Consider the following 21988-nt stretch of genomic DNA (forward strand, 5'->3'; position numbering starts at 1 on the left):
GTCTGTCATGATTCATTGTTCAGGAAGACTCGCAAATGTCAGATAACGCAAAGAGCCGTCAAGTGGCTCGGACGCGGGCAGGACTCCCCGAGGCGGGAGGCCTGGCTTTGTCGCGGGCTGTCCTTGTGTTTGTGGCTGTGTTGGTCATAGCCAATTAATCATAAGAATATGGTCGCCAGCGCTAATACTGTCCTATCAGGTGTCCTCTCAACGAGAAATCTGTGATGCAATGGATACAAATGTGTAAGTGCGTCTACGCCTTTTAAGTGCCAGGAGATGTGAGTGGATGCACAGCCTCGCCATTTACGTTTGAAATGTCTCCCGATGCCCTTTCTCTATTCTCTGGACTCGCCCCGCTGCCCAGCACGTCAGTGAAGTAACAAAGGTCTGTGTCCCAACATTTGGGTGTTTGTGGGTACTGCCTAACGCGTTGGGCTTTGACATCTAAAGATAAATGAGTGTTTAATTATTTAGAAATAATAGGGAACAAAAGAGTGAACATGGCAAGTAGGATTCCTTTGTGCAGGGAGTTCTTTAATGTTCATGTTGCTTGAGACCAGTGGCCGGTTGTACTTTTAGCAGGGAGGGGGAGGTCGGGGTGCTAATGCACACTTAAACACTCACTCACACTCATGCATTCACAGACAAATGGATACACACACATCCATTGACAGCTCTCACAACCTAATATTCATGCACACACGCACGCACCAAACATTAAAATTTAAATCATACTTACCTGCATAGCTCTGCCTCTGAGATCCCTGGAGGGCTGGGACTGCTGCTCTCCCTCATTGGCTGACCTAACGCCAGCTAGTGAGAGAAGTCAGCAGTCCCTCACTTGCCCAGAGTGGGATGGGATCCATGAGACTGCTGGCACCACCCCATTCTGTGACAAGAAGTCAGTGATTGACAATCGGCCCTGGGCACTTTATCATGTTGTCTGCGTAGTGTTTACATGCAATTGCCTAATTATTGATGGTTGTCTTTTAAGGCATTGGGGTTGCTGTTTTTGTCCCATTCAGTACACAATCCCTGGTGAATGTCTCGCTCAGCTTTTCTGGCTCAGTATGCAGTGGGGTGCCTTCTGCGAGTTTAATTGGTTCTATCCATGTAGAGAACTTCTTCAGTGACATGCTCATGGTTATAATGAGAATAGAATTATCTAAACTTTCATGCTCTAATTAGCTTTTTAGGGTTTCCAACTCTGGCTAAGAATTATGAACTCAATGCAGTCACTTTTGAAGAAATTCCATTCATCTGCTTCACTTCACAATGGACTGGAATGTGGCCTATGCGATTACCAGTGGCTGAAATAAATTCAAGCATACATTTATCATCTTGTTTTTATTGCAGTTGACTCTCTAACTGCGAATGGTATGCCCAGACGTGGGTCAATGTGCCATAGGGCACAAGCTATATCTAACTGATGGGGCCTAAGTAGGTTGAAACAGGTTTGGGTTGCTTGTGGTCTCTTCTGTAGGGGGCTCGCCTGGAAGTTCGAGATGGAGTGTTTGTATGAGGAGCTGGATCGGTAATGATTTGTACAAGACAATACTTTGTCTAGTGTGGCATGGTGGGCATAAAATAATGGACTAGCATTCATCCTGATGACTTCACACCCTCACCCTCACACACCCTCACTCACCCTCACCCTCACACACCCTCACCCCCTCTCACCCTCACACCCCCCCTCACCCTCACACAACCTCACACTCACACACACTCACCCCCCACCCTCACACACCCTCACCCTCACACACCCTCACACCCCCTCACTCACCCTCACACCCCCTCACCCTCACACCCCCTCACACACCCTCACCCCCTCTCACCCTCACACCCCCTCACACCCCCTCACTCACCCTCACACCCCCTCACCCTCTCACCCTCACACCCCCTCTCACCTTCACACCCCCTCACTCCCCCTCACCCCCCCTCACCCTCACACCCCCTCACCCTCACAAAATCACTATGTGCTACCACAGCATCACTCGTTTGCCATCACAACATCACTCAGCGCCACCACAGCATCAATCTCTGCGACCATTCAACAACACCTGGTTCAAATATGCTCTCTCAATGTTTCAAGCTTTATTACAAATGTAACAAAAAGATGTTAATATTTCACTTCTGTTCTTGGAATTTCGTTCACAATAAAATACACTGAACATAATCTTCACAAAAGTTATTTACAAAACTTTAAGCTATTGCCATTATAAATTACAATAACTTTTATTTAATTATGAACTATTGAAAAAAAATTAAAAGTCATTGTTATTTGTAATATCAATACATGTAAGTCACGTAAATGCTATAGGTGTCACATTTGCGAAAGTTATAACTATTGGCATTGTAAATGACAAAGCTATTAATTTAGCTATTTTCAAAAACAAAACATAAATAAAAAAATTGTCATTTACAATACCAATAGCTCAAACTTTCCCAATACGAGACCTATTGCATTGCAAATGCTTGTTAATTCTGTAGTTCGGAATGGAGGTTAAGTCTCCATTACTGCATGTTTATTCCTATTCTGAACTGTGAAAGTCCTAATATGTTTGGCTTTTTGGTGCCGAAATTGTGCAGAGATAATCAGCAGGGTGAGATAATTTTTCAGTTGTTGAAATGCAGAGTTGAGCGCACTGCACTTTGCAACCATACTGAGTAAGGACCTATAAAATTAACTATTGTATGTGCATAATCTTCGAAGTGAACTTGAATCACAGCCATAAAGTTGTTTCCTAATTAAAATCAGGATGTGGTCAAAGGTAAGCATTGCAATTAACCAGCATAAATATGGACAAAAGTAATATGCAAGAAAACTCACTGATGCATTGTGGGGTTGTGGACCAGCCATATGAAAGGCACTCAACCTCTTCCGCCGCACTGCCCCTTTTCGTGAGATACCCTTCCTCACACTTGTACTGCAACTTTTCGTTGACCTTGAGCTTTTTCTGGTCTGATAACAGGTGTCCATTAGGTAAATCAGGAACTTCACAGATTTCTAAACACAAATTAAACATATTTTGTTTTTCAATAAATAGAAATGGGTTCGAAAACTTCTTGACATCTCAGGTGGTTTAGGAGGATTAGCTAGAAATAAATCAACTTTTTGAAAATGTGGAATGAAAAAAACGCCTAACTAGCTACATTGATAGGCAATGGGGAGATACTGTCAAACATAATTTTACATGGCATCATATGTAAGCTGTTTCAGCAATATGGATGTATTCACAGAGTCCATGTCACATGCCAAAATACATTTTGATACAATTTTATGTTGCACAAGCCTACCATGTCTCTTTCTTTACTGCTTGAGATGTCATCTTGGAAAGTGAGCAAGGAATGAAGGGCAATGTTCTGACATAAGCATACTTAATTCTATAGCAGGACCGGAGGCTTCTGATTATGCTTTCTCATTTCTTTACTGCAAAAAACAGCAGCCAATGAAAGTAAAACTACATATGTAAAAAAACTACAATATCCATGAGGCTTTGAACCACACCTCCAATATAACGTCCAATCACATCATGAACAAGCATACAAAGTAGAGAGACACTAATCCTGCCTCCTCTTTCTTTGCTGCTCCGCAGCCCAGATAAGTACCTCTCTACTTTATATGCTTCTTATTGGTGCAATTGGTGCATTACATTGTGTGCATTGTCATTTATATTGTATTATATTGTTACGAACCGTTTATGTGATTTATTTATGCCTTGCGGGGTTTGTTTCATGCTATTTTTGGGTTTGATGCTACACGCGACCCTGAGCCTGTGACCGGAGCGCGGCTTCTCTGAGCCGGCTCCGCTCCTGCTTGTGCCCCGTGTTCAGCGCGTGTTCCGCTGTATTTTTTCCCTTGCTTCTCCTGCCCGCAGGCACCGCCGCATTTGCTGCGGTCGGTGCGTCAGGAGCGGCTGGCCCCCACATCCAGGAGAGAGCGCAGTCCCGATTTGTGCCAATCAAAGACGCCTTGCCCCGGGCTGAAGAGGGGATACCACAGCGCGGCCAAGAGCCACTCGAGGGCCTTAAATCATCGTGCAGGCAGTTTTTGGTGGACGATTATCGGCCTGATGCACCGATTTAACCCCTGAATTACCAGACCTCGAGTGAGGTTAATTTATGGACGGTCCCTTCCCTGCTGATTGCATTTGGGGCCTTCTTCCTCCATTAGTCTTAGAATAAGACTGCAGAGACAGTGAGTGGTGTGTTTAGACTGGTATTGTAGTGGATTTTGTGGCTCCTGCGCCAGGCATTCTCCCAACCGACGCCCTGCCAAGGGCTGATAATTAAGCTTCCCTGTGGGGAATTTTGGACTGGAAGTTACTTCTGTTGGAAGATGGCAGATCTTGATTGCTATCAGGAGGAGGTAGACGCTGTTGGTGGACAGGGTGACGAAGAGTATTACAATGATGAGTCCATGGAGGACCTTATTGATAGGAAGCTAGATGCCAAATTAGAAAGAGCCCTATCATCTGCCTTGTTGCCCTTGACGCAGAAGTTAGAATTGCTTGTCCCTCCTGGTCCCAAAGATCCCCCTCCATCTGGTTCTTCCCAGCCCCTGACTTCTACCACCAGTGATCCTTCTGGCTCCTTTTGGCCTCATGCCCATTCTTATTCCAAGCTTTACAAGGCTAAGTAAAGTGCCAAGGATGCCGTCCAACCCCGTGTCCTTCACAGGTCCCCTCCGATTCATGTGGTGGACACCACTACTGGTACCAATACAGATACGGATTCTTCCCAGGATGCCAAGGTGCGTAAACGCGCTAAGAAGAGTAAACATGGGGAGGAGCTACGCGGGCATCCAAGATGGTCGCGTGAGCAGAGAGCTCCTGAGACCCGCGCCACCCTTCTTGATTTATCCTTCGGCTATCCTGGTCACTTCGACGGGCTTTTGAAGTGCTACTCTTACTGATACTGTCGATCTTTTTTGGGCCGAGATCGGACTTCGGGGACCATTTTTACATCGTCTCTAACTTCCTGGCCTAACCCCGGACGGGACCGGGGTCTCTGTTGCCTTGGATGGCCGAGCAGTAATGCAACAACAACGGCTGCCTGGCATTTGCTTCACCGATGGTGTGCCACTTTCACTTTCGGTTTCTAGCCCTCTCGTGTCCTGACTCCCTGTGACCCACTACTTCATCCTGGTCTGCTGCTTTCACTGGCAACACTCTTTCTTGCGGTGCCGGCTAGGTGGCCCGCGACAATTTCTTGCAAAAACCAGACTTTTGGGGTCGAGACTCGTCGACAATCATCTGCACCCGGGTTGTCCCCCTGAGGTGCTGAATTCAACATGGCGACGAAACCCGAGATGGAGAAGCGCAGGAAGACCAATACTCGTGGGGGGTCGGTCCAGTCCAACATGATCGAACTCTATACGCAACCGAGAGGTTCCCCCAGTGCTGCCAGCCGTGGCTTAGAAGACCCGAGGACGGACATGGCGACTTCCTCGGAAGTGTCCCTTCAGGACCTACTGCCCGCCATTGCGGGACTCAAGGCCGATATGAGTCAGCAGTATGAGGCCATCATGTCGAAGATTGACACGGTGGCGGTTGATGTTACTCTTATTCGTGCCGACCTGGCCAAGACAAATGAGAGGGTCAAGGTGTTGGACCTGAAGGCATCGAGTTTGGTGACGGACATGGCGGAAGCGCAGTCGGAGATTGGGAATTTACGTTCCTCGCAAGACCTGTTGTTCAAACGCATGGAGGACTACGACAATAGGGCCCGGCGGAACAACATTCGCCTAGTCGGAGTGCCGGAGGATAATGGTGCTGCCTCGATCGATCTACTGGTTGAGGAGCTAATTGTCGCTAAACTCGCTCCCGCAGGCCTCAGCAAGTTTTTTGCGGTCGAGCGTGCCTATCGCTTCCCAGGTGGACAGGTAAAGCCGGGGGGTCCCCCGAGGCCTATCATTGCTAGGTTGTTTCACTTTCGGGACAGAGACGCCATCCTTCAGGCCGCCCGCAAGCACGGCCCATTGAAGTTCGATAATAACTCTGTCTCGATTTATCCTGACTTCACTCCTCAAGTGCAACGGCAACGTTCTGGATTCCTTGGAGTAAAGCGTCGCTTGAGGGATGTGGGACTAAAATATGCTATGTTGTTTCCTGCTCGCCTGCGGATTGAATACAGGGAACGAGCCTACTTCTTCGATCACCCAGATAGTGCCAGTGACTGGTTGGACTCACTGCCAAAAGATGACACCGAGAGCGGAGGCCCCGGAGGCGCGGACGGTGGTGCAACGGCCCAGGACTGAATTGGGGCCCCTGAGGTCCGGCTTTGGACTGTGAACTCTACAGAGTAACTTATATCGTATGCTTTATGATTATGCCCGTGGTGGGGCGGGTTCGGGTGGTTACTCCCTTCCTCCTCGGGGGTTTCTTTGTGTAGATCAGATGGGGCGACAGGCACACTGCAGTTTGGGGTGGCTCTTTAGTCAGCAGGGGTGCAGGGTGGGGGGCGTTTTAACGGGTTCTTGGTTGGGGGGTGGTTGGTGGAGACTTGGTTGTGTTGTGTGTTTCTTGTTCTTCCTTTTTCATGGTACATTACTGATTGCGTACATCCTTGACCTGGTGTTCCGGGAGGGGGTTGGGTTGGGTCGATCTTCTTGGGATGGGGGGGTGAGATGAAGGTTCTTTCTTGGAACGTCAATGGTTTGGGTGACAGAATTAAACGTGGCATTGTGTTACAATTTATAAGGCGTCATGCCCCTGATGTTGTGTTACTCCAAGAAACCCATTTGATTGGTAATGCCTGTAAAGCTCTCGACCGTCGGGGCTACCGGTTGGTCACCCACGCTGGTTTCACGTCCGGCTCCCGGGGAGTAGGTATAATGGTTAAATCCTCCTTGGCCCTTGAGATTGATGATGTCACCCTAGACGATCGGGGACGCTATGCTGCTGTCTCGGGGAGATGGGAAGGGAAGCTAATTGTGATAGTGACTGTGTATATTCCCCCGGGGCTGCAGGCAACCACATATGCTGATCTTGGCAAGACTCTTCTTGGTCTCCCCGATGGTCTACTGATCATGGGTGGGGATTTTAACTCTGTGATGTCTGGTGATTGTGATCGACTGCCCCCTAGAGTTCTGCCGCAGTCCCAGATGTGGCTCACTGACATGGCCGAAACTTTTGGTCTGGTGGATGTTTGGCGTTCGCTGCACCCCACCCAGACGCAGTAAACTTTCCACTCTGGTGCACATGGCAGCCTCTCGAGGATAGACTACTTTTTCATGCTGACCTCTACGCTATCCTTGGTGCGGGAAGTTCGTCATCTCCCCCGGGGTATTTCAGACCATTCCCCTTTGCTGATTGAGCTCTCTGTGAGTGGTCTTCCTGGTAACAGAGTTCCCCCTGTCCCACCCTGGCACTTTCGGAACCCCCGACTCCGCTCAGATTTGGTGAAGGCTATTGATTGTTATTTCAATGAGAATGTGGGTTCGGTAACCTCCCCTACGGTTCTCTGGGAGGCCTTTAAAACGGTCATACGGGGATCCGCACTGTCTCTTATTGCAGCTGAACGGAAAACTAGGAGGGAGGCCGTGCTGGCCTTTGAGACCGAAATTACTGCACTTGAAAGTGAGCTGGGTGGGGATGACACGCCTGCGCTTCTACACACTCTGGAATTGAAGCAGGCGGATTACAAAGCTTGTGTGACTGATGCTGCTAAGTTGATGCGTGCTAATCAGCTGGGCCGTTTGTATGATGTGGGTGACAAGGCTAGCAAACTCCTTGCGTGGCTGGATAAGGCTGAAAGAATGAATCGTGTGGTGCCCGTCATTAGCCGTGAGTCTGGTGAATGTGTGTCTGACCCCGGTGAGATTGTTGACTGTTTCGTGGACCATTTTCGAAAGGTTTATACCCCAGTGAGTGATCGAGATGAGGCCGACTCCCGTTTACTGTTGCGTAATATTGCTCTTCCTTGTGTCTCGGAGGAGGATGGACTGGCTCTGGAGGCTCCCTTTACGGTGGATGAGATTGCCCTCGCCATCAGATCCTTGCGCTCGGGTAAGGCGATGGGGCCTAATGGTTTGCCTATCGAGCTCTACAAACTTCGTCCGGACAAAATGGCCGTCCATCTGCGGACCATGTTCCTGGACGCATTTGAGGCTGGAGTCCTTCCGCTTGAACAGCGCCTGGCCACCATAGTGGTCATTTATAAGGATGGCAAGCCTCGCGATCGCTGTACCTCCTACCGCCCCATTTCCTTGCTGAACGCGGAACCCAAAATCCTTGCCAAGGTCCTGGCCAATTGGTTGTTGACGGTGATCTGTGACCTGATTCATCCGGACCAATCCGGCTTCATACCCCATCGGAACACAGCCCTTAACCTGCGTAGACTTCATGGTGTTCTCGCGAGAGCTGCAACTCTCGCTGAGCCAGCGGTGGTGGCCTCCCTGGACACTACAATGGCTTTTGACACCATTGAATGGCCTTATCTTTGGGCGGCCCTTTCCAAATTTGGCTTTGGCCCAAACTTCATCGCGTGGGTGAGGCTCCTGTATGAGCAACCACTGGCTCAAGTTGTGGTGAAAGGCAGAAGCTCTGACCCATTTCCGTTGGGATGCGGTACCCGTCAGGGGTGTCCGCTTTCCCCACTTCTGTTTGCGCTGGCGCTTGAGCCCCTTGCGGAATGGCTCCGGTGGGAACCCTTGATTAAAGGGATCCGGTGGGCGCCGGATTTGGAAGATCGCGTCTCACTCTACGCCGACGACATCCTTCTTTATTTCACTTCCCCCCAAAAGTCCTTGAACGTGCTCTTTGACGTTCTCACATCCTGTGGTAAGAACTCCGGATTGGTTATCAATTGGACCAAGTCCTGTGTTTATGTCATAGCAGGGGTGTTGCCACCGCTGCCCCGTAGGTTTCCAATTCAGGTGGCAGACGATGGTTTCAAATATTTGGGGATCTATGTCTCCATGGTTTCTGCGGTGCGATATGATCGGAATCTTTATGCTCCCCTCCGTCACCTTAAGCAGGATGTGAGGCGGTGGCGTGAATTGCCCTTGTCCCCGCTGGGGCGAGCGGCACTTTTCAAAACGATGTCGCTCCCTAGATTTCTCTATGCGTTGCAGAATTTCTTCGACCTGGTCCCCGCTCGCTATTTCCGTGAGATCGAAAGCCTACTGCGGCAATTGATTTGGGACGGACGTGCCCGTATCGCATTGCCTAAACTCACACTCCCCTGGTACGACGGCGGTATTGTTTTACCAGATATTAAGCGATATTACTGGGCCTCGCAATTAAGCGCAATTAACCACGTAACAAATTCATCGGAACCCGCTCCTGCTTTTGCCCTGGACAAATTCCTACTGCCCGGTGGCAACTTCAATAGGGATTTGTATTTGAAGTCACCAATCCGTCTCCTTACTGGTCCTACGAAGTGTGCGGTGCGTGCCTGGAAGGATGTGACTGTGGCTACGGGCTGGAGTGGCAAATTGACACGTATAACTCCACTGTATGACTCTGATCGACTGGGCAACCTTTGGCGGACGAAAGGGTTTGACAGGTGGGATATGATTGGGATTAGGAAGGTGGAGGATCTTTGGGCCAGGGGCACTGTGAAGTCCTTCGAAGCCCTAAAACTGGAATATCAGCTTGATGATAAGGAGTATTTTCGGTATATGCAGGTTCGGCATGCCTTATCCTCAGCCTTTCCCCCTGGGACTGATATTCCCCAGTCATCTCCGCTGGAGGATCGTATCCTCGATGGCCACGTCCCTGACAGCACGATTTCATTAATATATAAGAAACTTATTAACAACAGGGCTGACCTGCTGGGGAAGCTTCGTGCCTCCTGGACGGCAGATGGGCTCGAATTAGACGACGAGGATTGGCAGTCGGCTGTCTCTTCCCCTAAAGAGGTGGCTATTCCGGCCCGGCTTCGTTTTGTCCAACTAAAGATCCTCCCCCGTGTGTATGTGACCGGTATGCGTCTGGTGCGAATGGGGCTTGCGACGGATGGACTGTGTAGACGTGGTTGTGGTATGGATGGTACTTTTCTTCATGTCTTGTGGGAATGCCTGGTTGTCTCGGCCTTCTGGTCCAGGGTGCATGATGTGATGGGACGTGTTACTGGAGTCCCCCTCCTTCCTGAGGCACGGCGCTGCCTACTCAATGTGTGGGAGCCTACCGATTGTACGGCTGCCCAGACATTCTGGGTCACTCTTGGCAACATGGTTGCCAAGAGGGACATAGCTCAACTCTGGGGCTCCACCAGACCACCAAGGCTCAGTGCCTGGAAAGACAACATGGACTGGGGCATGTTTCGAGAGAAGACGGTGTACGAGGCACGGGGTCGTCCTAAAAAGTGGTCCAGGGTTTGGGCGCAATGGAACACGTACCGTGGTGATATCTGTTCCCCTCCACTTGATTATGACGATACTATCCCCTCCTCCCCATGATTGGCGTTCCCTTTTTATTTCCTATATTACTCATATCCTATACTCCCTCCATGATCACCTCCCCACGTTAGACTCGCTCCTGTGTATTTATACTTCTTCCCCTTTCCCCCCCCCTCCTGTGAACCTTGCCAGTATAATGCCATGTGTTTGTTTTTGTTGTTTTTATTTCGACAAAATTATAAAATTAAACCTTTGCTATCCTTTGGTTATTGTATTGTGCACCACATCATAGCGAACGTTTAGTGGCCGCCTCTATTGCGTATTGTCTTTCTTTATTCTTTTAATATTTGTCATAGTGGCCGGCCCGATGGGGTTGTGGGCAGACGCTGTGTATCGTGCATTTGATAAATAAAGGTTTTAAAAAAAAAAAAAGAAGAGTAAACATTCCACTTCCCCCGTTACCCCGTCCCCGTTCATGTTTGACCCTTCGGACATTGTCCATCCCAGATCGTCAGATTGGGTTCCACCCCCGGCGGTGGCAGAATATTTAAAAACGCACCTACGTAAAGCTTTTGACAAGGAGGTCAGAGCCCACCTTAAGTCCGAATGCCCATGCCCCGACCTAGCCCACAAGGTGGCCATTACCCCAGACATTGACACCTTCATGACCACCTTCCTCAAGAAGTATAAGAAAGACCCCAAGAAGGGGATTGACCGCACGCTTCGGGCATGCCAGGACAAGGTCCTCGACCTTTCGGGCCCTTTGGCCAAGATTTTGGAGTTGGCCCTCCAAGCTCAAGAGACCGGGAACGCTATCCACCCGGAGGTTCTGGCCGGTTGGGCGCAACACACTATATGCATGCTTGGGAATGCGAATTGCGCCCTGTCCTCGGAAAGAAGAAAATCTGTTCTCCTTCGGATAGATCCAAAGTTGGTGGAGCTGGCTTCATCGGAGCCGGGACCATTGGCAGAGGGCCAGCTGTTTGGAGACAAATTTGTAAAAGACATTGCAAAGTTTGTTAATACATTCGCTTCCCTTGATAAGTCTCAATCATCACTGAAGAGGGTCTTACACCAGGTCTCTGGAAGGGAGTGGCAGAGGACGCTCGACCGGCCGCTTCTCTAATAACAGTCCTCAGAGAGGATACGCCCCTCAACGTGGCAGAGGGGGATACACCCAAGAACCCGACCAGGCGGGGTTCTACCCGTCCAGATCCCGCGGATACAGAGGGCGCTTTAATCGAGGGGTCAACCGAGGCTACAAGAACTTTGACAATCAGTCCTCTGGTAAGTCCGGTGAGTCCTGTTATTCCTCTGGGGGGCAGGCTGAGACATTCTGTAATGAATTGGGAGATTCTCACGTCGGATGTATGGGTCCTTCAGACTGTGCGGGGCTACCGAATAGAGATGGTAGAGTGTCCTCATCATGCATTCCCTCCACAGCCTCTCCTTTTTTCCCATCTAGAGCAGAGTTTTATAGACTCCGAACTGGAAGAATTGTTGGCCAAGCAAGCCATTACTGTAGGACCCTTCATTCCAGAGGGTTTTTGCAGCAACGTCTTTCTGGTCCAAAAGAAGTTAAGCGGACATCTCCTAGTACTAAATCTAAGAGATTACAACCCTTTTGTAGTGTATCGTCACTTCAAGATGGAGGGTATTCACCTCTTGCGAGATCTCCTGCTGGAGAAGGACTGGATGGTCCGTCTGGATTTAAAAGATGCTTACCTCACGGTTCCCATTTGCCCCTCACATCAAAAATTATTGCAGTTTCCATGGAAAGGGCGATGGTACCGGTATCGTTCTCTACCCTTTGGCCTCTGCTCAGCACCATGGGTGTTCACGAAACTCCTCAAACCGGTGGTCTCTCGTCTCCGAGAGATGGGGTGCGTCTCATTGTATACCTGGACGACATGCTGATTTTGGCACAGGATCGGGAACTACTTACACAGCTAGGGTGGACAACGACCCTGTTACAGAATTTTTATCAATGCCAAAAAATCAGTGATGATACCGAACCAGCAGATGGAATTCCTGGGTTTCATGATAGATTCAATGTCTGCGCAGCTCCTTCTTCCAGTGAGCAAAATCAGGTCTATAAAGAGGGAGATCAGAACCACGTTAGCCAAGGAGATGATTTCCTTGCGGGTTCTGGTGAGGATTGTGGGCCTTCTGGCCTCTTCCATCCAAGCGATCTTTCCAGGACCATTACATTACAGAGCCCTGCAGAGACTAAAAATCTTTTATTTAAAAAAAAATGACCATTACGATCACCTCATTCCCCTTTCCCCAGAAGCTCGAGAGGAGCCGCTATGGTGGCTAGAGCACATGCCAGCTTGGAATCTTCAGCACCGCCCCAGACGTGGTTGTCGAGTCGGACGCCAGTCAGAGGGTTGGGGTGCTCGCTGTGGAGAGTTTACCACAGGAGGACGATGGTCAGCAGACGAGCTAAAGCTGCACATCAATTGTCTGAAGTTGTTGGAAGTCCTTTGCCATCAAGTCTATCTCACCGCTGACAAGCAATTGTTGCATACTGCTTCGAATGGACAATGTCTCAGCGGTGAGATACATCAATCGTCTGGGGGGAACGAGATCATGCATGCTAGTGCACATTGTGGCGGAGTTTTGGCATTTTTGCCTGGCTCGCAAGATCTCTGTAGTGGTGGAGTATCTCCCAGGGAACTTCAATCAGGTGGCGAATTGGAACTCCCGGTTTCTGAGGGACTTCAGCGATTGGAAGCTTCTTCCCTCACTTTTTGCGCAGATCGTGGAAATGCGAGGTCCCTGCACATAGATCGGTTTGCATCTCACCTCAATGCCCAACTTCCCCGGTTCTTCAGTTGGAGACCGGACCCAATGGTGTTGGGAACTGATGCATTCCTGCAGCATTGGGGGCAACAGAGGAATTATGCTTTTCCTTAGTTTGCTTTGATACAGAGGGTGGCGGCCTTTGTCCGGCGCCAGAGGGCTTCCCTGGTCCTGGTGACCCCGTTTTGGTCGACTCAATCATGGTTTCCCACTCTGTTGGAGTTTTCTGTGGACCTCCCCTTCCTGCCCCCGACAGTTCCGACGCTTCTCCTCGGCCCAGTGGGGTTATGTCACCCCTTGGTCCTTCAGAACCAGTTAACCTTGATGGTGAGGACGCTCTCCGGAGACATGAGAGCATTGCAGGGCTTTCATAGGCGGCTGCCGGTTTTATGCAACAAGCGTGGGCTCCTTCTAACCGGAAACGATATTCTGCTTCCTGGAAGCGATGGGTGGGTTGGTGCCTTTCAAAACAGGTGGATCCCGTGGGATCATCTGTAACGGATGTACTGAACTTCTTGTCGGAGTGTGCTAAAGCAGGACTTGCATACAGGTCAGTTATTAACTTTAGGTCTGCTATTTCTGCTGGTCATGATCATGTTGATGGTAAACCTGTGGGAATTCACCCCTTGGTATGTAAGTTACTTAAGGGGGTCCGTGTGGCTATTCCCCCTCGGCCTAGGTATTCCACTTTATGGGATGTTACGAAAGTTCTTACTCTTTTGGAAACCTGGCCTGACAATGGTGATCTTTCTTTGAAGCAGCTTTCCGCTAAGCTTTCTATGTTGCTTGGCCTTATTTCATGTCGAAGGGTTTCTGATGTTAGAGCCTTGGATCTAGCTGGTAGGATGTTTTCTCCTCAGGGTGTCTCCTTTATTATCACGAGAAGAACTAAGACCATGTCTAGGTCAGTGGAGTATCCTGCTTTCCCACACAACAGCAAGTTATGTGTTTTGCGGTGTTTAAAAAGTTACGAAGAACGTACTGTTTATCACAGGGTGGACCCTTTGGGTCAGCTGTTAATTTCTGTACAAAAGCCATTTAAACCAGTCGCTGCTGCTACTCTTGCTAGGTGGGTCAGATGGATTATGTCGGAATCTGGTATTGATATATCTGTTTATGGTGCTCACTCCGCTAGAGGAGCTATGGTTTCTAAAGCCTACTTATTAGGGTCCCGTTTGGAGGACATTCTTAAAGCAGCTGATTGGTCTTCAGATTCAATGTTTAAAGTGTTTTATTATAAGCCTATTCCTCATGTTTCTGATGCTGTGATTGATGAGAGTTGAACCAGCATAATCATAAGCCTTTGGTCCTGCTATTGAATACAACATTTTCTAGCTATCGTGACAAGAATTTTAGATTCTATTAAGGACACGGAGGCGAGGATTATCCCACCCGTTGGGACAGTTATTCAACTGTAAAGTTGTTCTGATATCATGTTGTTTAACAACTTTTATGCCCACCCAGAGAGAAATGTAGTTGTGGGCTCCCTTTCTCAATCTTGTTTTCTATTGTAGGAAATGATTCCAACAAAAGTTGAGTACCTTCTCCGGATGGAGTGGACGTGCCTTCAAGATGGAAGCGGGACCATTCAGTTTCATTGAACACTGATGTGGCTTTGCAGAAGTTGACAAGAACTGACAGAATTTTTTGTTTAGCCCTATTACATAGGACTAAACTATTCTAAAAATCTAGTTTTGTAGACTTCGATAATACCTCTGCTTTTGAAACTCCCTGATGTCCTAACAGCATGTCTTCCCAGATGAAAAGAGGTTATAGGTGATTTCCATTTTTCCTTGGAACGATGGACTGCAATGCTATAAGACTCTCAGTTGGTCAGCTTCTAGGAGCGGATCTGTATATGTTGTGTTTGTGTGTCTTGCACAATAACAGTTGCTTTGTTTTATTCCTCCACTTATTAAAATCACAAAAAAAAGTTGCAGGCAGGCGAAAGATGCACGTACCTGAATTGTATTTTCTTTGCACATAGGTCACTCAAGTTGCAGCAATACGTTGAAATACTCATTTGTACAGGCTGAGCTGGGGGGCCATTCATTGCATCCTTAATAAACAGGTAACTCTCCAGTTTATAAAATTTGTGAGTAAAAAGGCATTGCCTGGCTAAACCAAAAATTGGAGAGAAAAGCTTGGAGCTAGTGTTGGGAGACTGTGAATCACCTTATACCATAAGTAGCAGCGGATTTTCTCTATTGGGAGTTAGGGTGTTGGCCGCTTTACTTGTTGCCCTTCTTGGCCCCGGTATTCATATTCAATATGAAAATAAATGTATTTTCCCGGCTGCAGTGCTTTTATATCATCCGTGGCCTTGGCTACAGTTGCCTTTCTACATGAGGGAGGGCTGGTGGGGACGAGCCTTCATCAGCAGTAGGCTCAGCTGGGTCTTGAAGTGAAGTGCGCATGTCGGATTAGACATGTGCCTTTCTGTGGCCAGCCCGACATGCGCGCTGCAGCGTCCTCCCATCTACGCAATGCTAGCGAGCTTGGGGACTCTCAGCTGCAGAACCCAAATCGCCTAAGGACCTCTGGGTTTGCCTAGCCCAGCCAATCCAAGCAATGCTCTCATGCTAACATGAACTGCAAGGAAAAATCATCTGGATTTCCTCAGGTGATGTGGCAAAGCCTTTCTAATCCTGCACACGAGGCAGTTATGAGGTTCACAAAACAGGGTAATCACTGTGGCTATGGGTGTATTATGAAGCCATGCAGTGACAGGCCATTTTCTGTCCCTAGCTCTCTTTCCGTTTCGTGGCCAGCACCGGTTAAGGCATTGCAAAGGAGCGAGTAACATTACCTTAAGAGTTATTCCCACGCAGTCCTGCAGTAGACACCCTGTCCCAAAGGCACTCGGGGGCTGATTTACAAGTCCCTTGCGCCACAAATGCGTCACTTTTTAGTGGCGCCCCAGAGGTGCAAGAGGATTGTAAATAAGCCCCTTGGTGTATAAGAGGTAAATCAGCTCCTGGTAAAAGAAACCAAACGAGTTCACATTTTGGCAGAGATTTCATAAGTAACGTGTAAATATGATTTCCACAGTTTCTGCATGTTGAAGCCAAAGAGAGGCTATAAATAATCCTGAAATCCTCATTATCTGTTGTGTTCGGAATGTGACATATTTGCGCAATTGTTTTGATGCAGGGACTGGATGCTTAGCTCAACCTTATGGGAATCTGCACAGATAGAATGGATAGCCCCCCTCACTTCAGGGATAATCCTGTCATTATATGGCGCTACGGCAATGCATTTAATACTGGCTACAAGCCATATTTCAAACTGTCACATGTTCATTTGTGTACATAAAAAGTCAAACACTGATATTAAAGAACTGTGTTTGGGGAGGACATAATGTAAATGAAGCGAAATACAAATTTGCACCTTGCATGACAAAATAGGAAACCCTGCTGCAAAGCAACATTACAGAACACAACGTATGAATGTACAGCATCAAGCAGGCAGTAAGATGCTTAGAGTGTACACGTCCCATTACAGCCTCGCACATTCACCTCACCACTGAAGACCCCAGAACGTTTTTAACTGTTTATGGGTGAGCATTTCAGTCCTTGAGCATTGAGCAAATTCTTTGCTTCTCCCAAAAAGGGGTGAAATAGTGCTGAACGTGTAGAACAGGATGTCTGTCTAAACGTAGTGCTCATATTGTCAATGGAAATGTGTTATCTGTAAATGACCGTGATTTGCCACCCACCCACCCCAACATATCTACATGGGTGCCCATTGAAGGCCCATTGCAGCCGTGTAATGACACTAATGTTTGAGGGCACTCAGTTGCCTAGTTGGCTGCCTCCTTCGGGAGGAGCCTTTAAGGGGTGAGGCTGGTTGGAAGGAGGGGCTGCCCTGCTGGTGGTCCTGCCCTTCTAGCCTACCTCGGGTACCCTGGTGATTATGTGGGGCATGATCAAGAGTCAAGGGATGTCCCGGCAGGGACCAATGCGCTATGCGGCCTCTGGATATGTCTAAAATGTTTGATGTGAACGTTTATCACCTGGTCTTGCTCTACTATGTTGCACCCAAATGGGTATGTAAATAGCATATGTGCACTCCGTGTTCAGGTTTGCTATATTTTGCAATATTTTCAAACTTCCCATTGTGATGATTTTCATTTGCCAACTTCCCAATGTGTGATTTTATCCTGCTATGTATACTAACTAGTGTTCTTTACCACCCTGTATTCCTTTCTTGACATGAATTTTAGGGTGTTGTAAATTTATATGTGCTTTTATGGCTGTAATAGTTGAAATAAAGTTTCAAGAATGAATGAATGAATGAATATTTTCTATTGTGTAATGTCATTTGTTTACAGTGGTTTATACCACCTTGTTTCATGTGGAGTAAAGTTGCTACATCCTAACCCAAGAAGTTGAGTATGTTGCCTTTGTGGGGGTAGGGGGTGAGGGTACCATGCAGTTAGTAAGGGTGGTTGACCCATCTCCATTGCACGAGTGAGCGCACTAAAATGTAGTGCCCATATTGTCAATGGAAATGTGCTATCTGTAAATGACAGTGCACTACAGCACTATATACTATACCCTTGCCACTTTAACCCTGAATGATTGTAGCTCAATTGTGGCATACGTTCTTTGTGCTCCTCTTGTATTTTTGACAATCCCTATGATTTCAGTGACAGAACATGATAGCAGGAAGCAGGGCCGACTCTTTGCGGGCATCAATAAAAATATAAGATAACTCCTTTCTTCCTGATGAGAGATCAGAGTTTTGTCTAGTAGAAGTTTTGACTTGCCATAACTTATGGTTAGCAGAGGGTTAATATGCCTGCTGCAAAGAATGTGTACGATGCAGATCACAAAGTCTTTATAATGTAAAGAGGTCAGTGGATTACTGCTTTTTTCAGAGAGATCCTTTTGTTACTTGCAGTTTATAAGTTAAAATCATAACATAGAACAGTGAGCTATTAACTGTCCTCAAAGAGCTGCATGCAAACTGCAAGGTATATATTAGAGCTATATGTATTTTTGCCCAGTCTTCCATTACCCTAATCTTACAAAAAGGATTCAAATTCTTGATGTTACATTTAAAATTCTAGATTTGTGCTTTTCCAGACCAAGGACTCAAACTATACTCCCTACCAGTATAGATGACATGTGACGCCTACACCTTGAGGTCATCTGTCTTAAGTAACATTTCCTATACATTGATTTGCACATGTATGATTGTCTCTGTCAAAGGGTGTGTGATTTCAAGAGCTCTGACACACTACACTGGTATAAGCGGTGCTATAAAATTAAATGAATCTGAGAGAAAGTAGTCATAGAGACATGAGGGGCACAGTTAAAGGATGGTAGTGAAAGAATCCATGGCAGGGATGATCATTGGGGGAGTTAACAAACATTGTCGCACCGGGCGCCACCGACTCTAAAGCCAGCCTTGGCAGCACCCAACTCTGAGAGTTGTTTGACTACCACTGCAGTGTCCATGGCGGTAAGATATTGGGCCGTGCTTTATAAATGCTCTTGCTTCCTCAAATTTGCTTTAAAGTGCACCATTTGTCACATGTTTTTTCAAACTTTTCTCAGGAGAGGACCCTCCTTTTGGGGTGGGGTCTTTCAATTTGCTCACTCACTACATAAAACTCATTCACAGTCACAGCTTTTACGCCCAACTACTTGAAATGTCACTAACCACTTTTGCTAAATAGCAAGAGTGTGTTCAGTCTGTCCTCGGTGTGGTCCAGATGTCACCCAATATCCACCCAGTAATATGCATCCACTAGCTTACTGTCAGGTTCCATACACATTTTGGGGTACTTAAGTTTTAAGTGCACAGCACTAAAAGCAGGGAATATGTTGTGAAGATAAGGGCTGTCATTTGATGAGGAAATATACATACAACCTTAATATAACGTTGGTGCCTGCCAAGGCAAAGGAGTTTGCCGAAATGTTTGTTGTATATAAAAGAACAGTGAAAGAGAGAACAATCCAAGTGCACACTTTGTACAATATACTGTAATACAGTTGGTACAGTTAAGAAGTATGTGTATTTCAGAGACTGAATGTTAATATCTGTGCCAATTGAAGCCTTTACCACCTATAGCGAATTTGTGGACCTTGTTTGCGATAGAGGACAGATATACTGCAAGCTACAGGAGGATGGTATGCATTTCAGAGAGTTTACACGTCAAGAATCGGCTCACAGATTCTGACCAATGTAATTTGCCCTATGCTCGGCGTCCACTATCTTCCAAAATGCCAATCATGTGTTGTTTATGAATATGGGAAGTGTAATATATTTTCAGAAGAACTTGTTTCTTCATGGAAGGCTCCAGAAAGAGTCATCGTGTGCGGCATTCAATGCCAGAAACATTGTGTTCTAGTGGATTGTATAGGGTATCTAGGCCTTCAAATTTCCAATGACAGCTGAAAACAAAAGAAAGGATTGTGGATACTGTGTGGCATATTTACAAGGGCCTTGCATCATGCTTGGACCTCACAGCGTGGCACATGCAAGGCGAACAGCCCCAATTCACATTTTTGAAGCCAAGCAAAGCCCTTTTGCATGGCTTTGAATGGCTTCATAAATATGGAGTAATGCTATGCAGTGCAGATCACTGCATTTCATTACTCTGTGCAAGGGAGGCATTCCATGGGCATTGCGGTGGGTGTTCCCACGCAAATCCCATGGTGTTTGATGCATTCCCAGGTTTACCAAACCTGGTAAACCTGGAATTGTGCCAAAAAGATATTCCTTCCCAGGTAAGGCGTAACAAGGAAAAAGATCTTTACTTCTTGTTTTTTCCTCTTTTTCTGCAGCACACAAGGAAAGAGGAAAACGTCTCTATGGATTGTTTTTGTGCAGGAAGCAGCCCCTTCCTGCACAAAACAATCCTACCTGCAACACAGGCACCCTTGCACCATGGTGCCTCCATTAGTGCTTGGCTGCCAAAATGGCTCCAACACATGGGGAAAGGACAGGAATGAGCCATGTTGGTTAAATACGGTGCATTACTGCCCTTGCCCTGTGACGCATGGCAGCGGAGCAAGATATTTTGTTGCGCTGCCCTGCGGCACGGCACGATTCTGGTAAATATTTCCCCGTGGGTGCACTGCCTGTCAACTGACACCATTCCTAGTAACACCATTGTTATTTAAATCTCACAGGTCTTGGATATACATTTCTGCCTCTGACTCACAAAAGTTGTATTACACACCTAGTATTGTTATGCTTCATAAAGTAATTGCAAAGTTTATAATACTGTTTTCAATGGAACGCTTGTGCGAGCATACCTGACTTTTTGTAGCAGATTGGTGGGGGAGACCACCCTTCCGATGCACACTGTACCTCTTCCTCCGCTGTCCCCCTCTGAGTAATGTACCCGGGGGTGCACGTGTACTCCGCTTTCTCCGAAATTTTGTAAGACTCTTTTGAGCCTTTGAAAAATCCATTGTCCATCTGAGACTTGCTACATTTCCCTGAAATAGTAAAGAGGTTTCAAAAAACAAATAGACATCTCATGACTTTAATGAAAAATATTGATGGATAGAAAATGATCGGGAATGACAGTTAAAGTAAAACAGAGAGTGAGACACATTGTAAGTAAAGATTTTTGTGATCTCCAGTTCTGTATCAATTAAAAAATAGAAATGTGAATTTAGCATCCAAAAATGGAAGAGAACTTCATAGCTACGGTTTTATTGATAGTTTTCAGTCCAATGATACTCATGTACTGTATTTACCATTGCCAACGGGGCTATAAGCTGCTAAGCAATGTCTTTTTTTTATGATAGAAAAAAATCAAATTTGAGATTAAATATATTTTCGATTAACCCACCTCCATATTTTTTATTTTCTCCAAGAACTTCTACATAAGGTGGTTTGGCAAGCATCCAGATAACATAAAGATGCATCTAGATCTCATTAATCAGCTACTGCTTTATGCAGGATAAAATGCCAGTGCAAGTTTCAATTAGTATTCCCAGACCCAGAAAGCGACCCCCTATTTGTGGACACTCCCCATTCTGGCTATGATGCCTCAGCCACCTATTATTCGATGAACTGTCAATATTTATTGAAATGCATGTTCAGAAATGTTTATGTGGTAAGACCGAAATAAAGAGATAAAGATCTGTTTAATTTAAAATAAAAGCAACGTATGCAATATATGCCTCAGGTTATCGATTGATACTCACTTGAATTAGACGTCATACAACTGAATGAGAACATTTGTTGGCAATGTTCCTTCACTCAGTGGTATTCGGGTTAGAAAATTGGATGAGAGAATTCCCAAAAGATTGAATGATTGAAATGTTCTACATTGTTTATTGTGAATGAAGTACTACATACACTGACAAAAGACTGTGACTTACTGACATGACTCATAACAGCGGTTTCACAGAATGATGGGAAAGAGCAGTACACAATGGACTTTGAACATCTGTGTGCACACTGATAGCGTTATGGTGATTTGCACTCTACACTAACACATTCGGATATTGGAGGCAATTTGCAATTGTGATAAGTCACATATCTTGACATTATGTTGTTTTGTTCCAGTTACAGTGATTATATTTTCATTGCTATTTTTAGTAGGACAGTTAAAGAATATGTCAATATAATGGGCTGTGAGATTTTCCTAATGGAGGACTTAGTCTGCAGGGCAAAGTGCAGTGAGATGGAAAACCAACATACATGAGAGCTCTTCACTGTTACATCATATATGCACTATTTTACTTCATGGGACACTAATTCAATGAACGGTGATAACGTTTTAAAAAATATTGTATTTCCACTTAGTGAACTTCAGTTTAGTTTGAGCTTATTGAATAATTGAATTCACTTGTTAGTTTGGGTGTG

At 46.6% G+C, this 21988-nt stretch overlaps 1 protein-coding gene across 2 annotated transcripts in view; it reads right to left on the reverse strand.

The window, feature by feature from the left end:
* F13B (coagulation factor XIII B chain) overlaps positions 1–20601 on the reverse strand; it is a 286489-nt gene extending 265888 nt beyond the window's left edge. For both annotated transcript variants that reach the window (XM_086955282.1, XM_086955274.1), the window contains exons 1-2: positions 20422–20601; positions 2831–3007 (exon numbers count right to left, since the gene is read on the reverse strand). In XM_086955282.1, coding sequence (XP_086811408.1) covers positions 2831–3007; positions 20422–20587 — 343 coding nt within the window. In that variant the 5' untranslated portion in view covers positions 20588–20601. The remainder of the gene's footprint in view (positions 1–2830; positions 3008–20421) is intronic.
* Positions 20602–21988: the final 1387 nt, after the last annotated feature.

The sequence above is a fragment of the Lissotriton vulgaris genome, chromosome 1_1 (assembly GCF_964263255.1).
Source record: "Lissotriton vulgaris chromosome 1_1, aLisVul1.2, whole genome shotgun sequence".
Taxonomy (NCBI): domain Eukaryota; kingdom Metazoa; phylum Chordata; class Amphibia; order Caudata; family Salamandridae; genus Lissotriton; species Lissotriton vulgaris.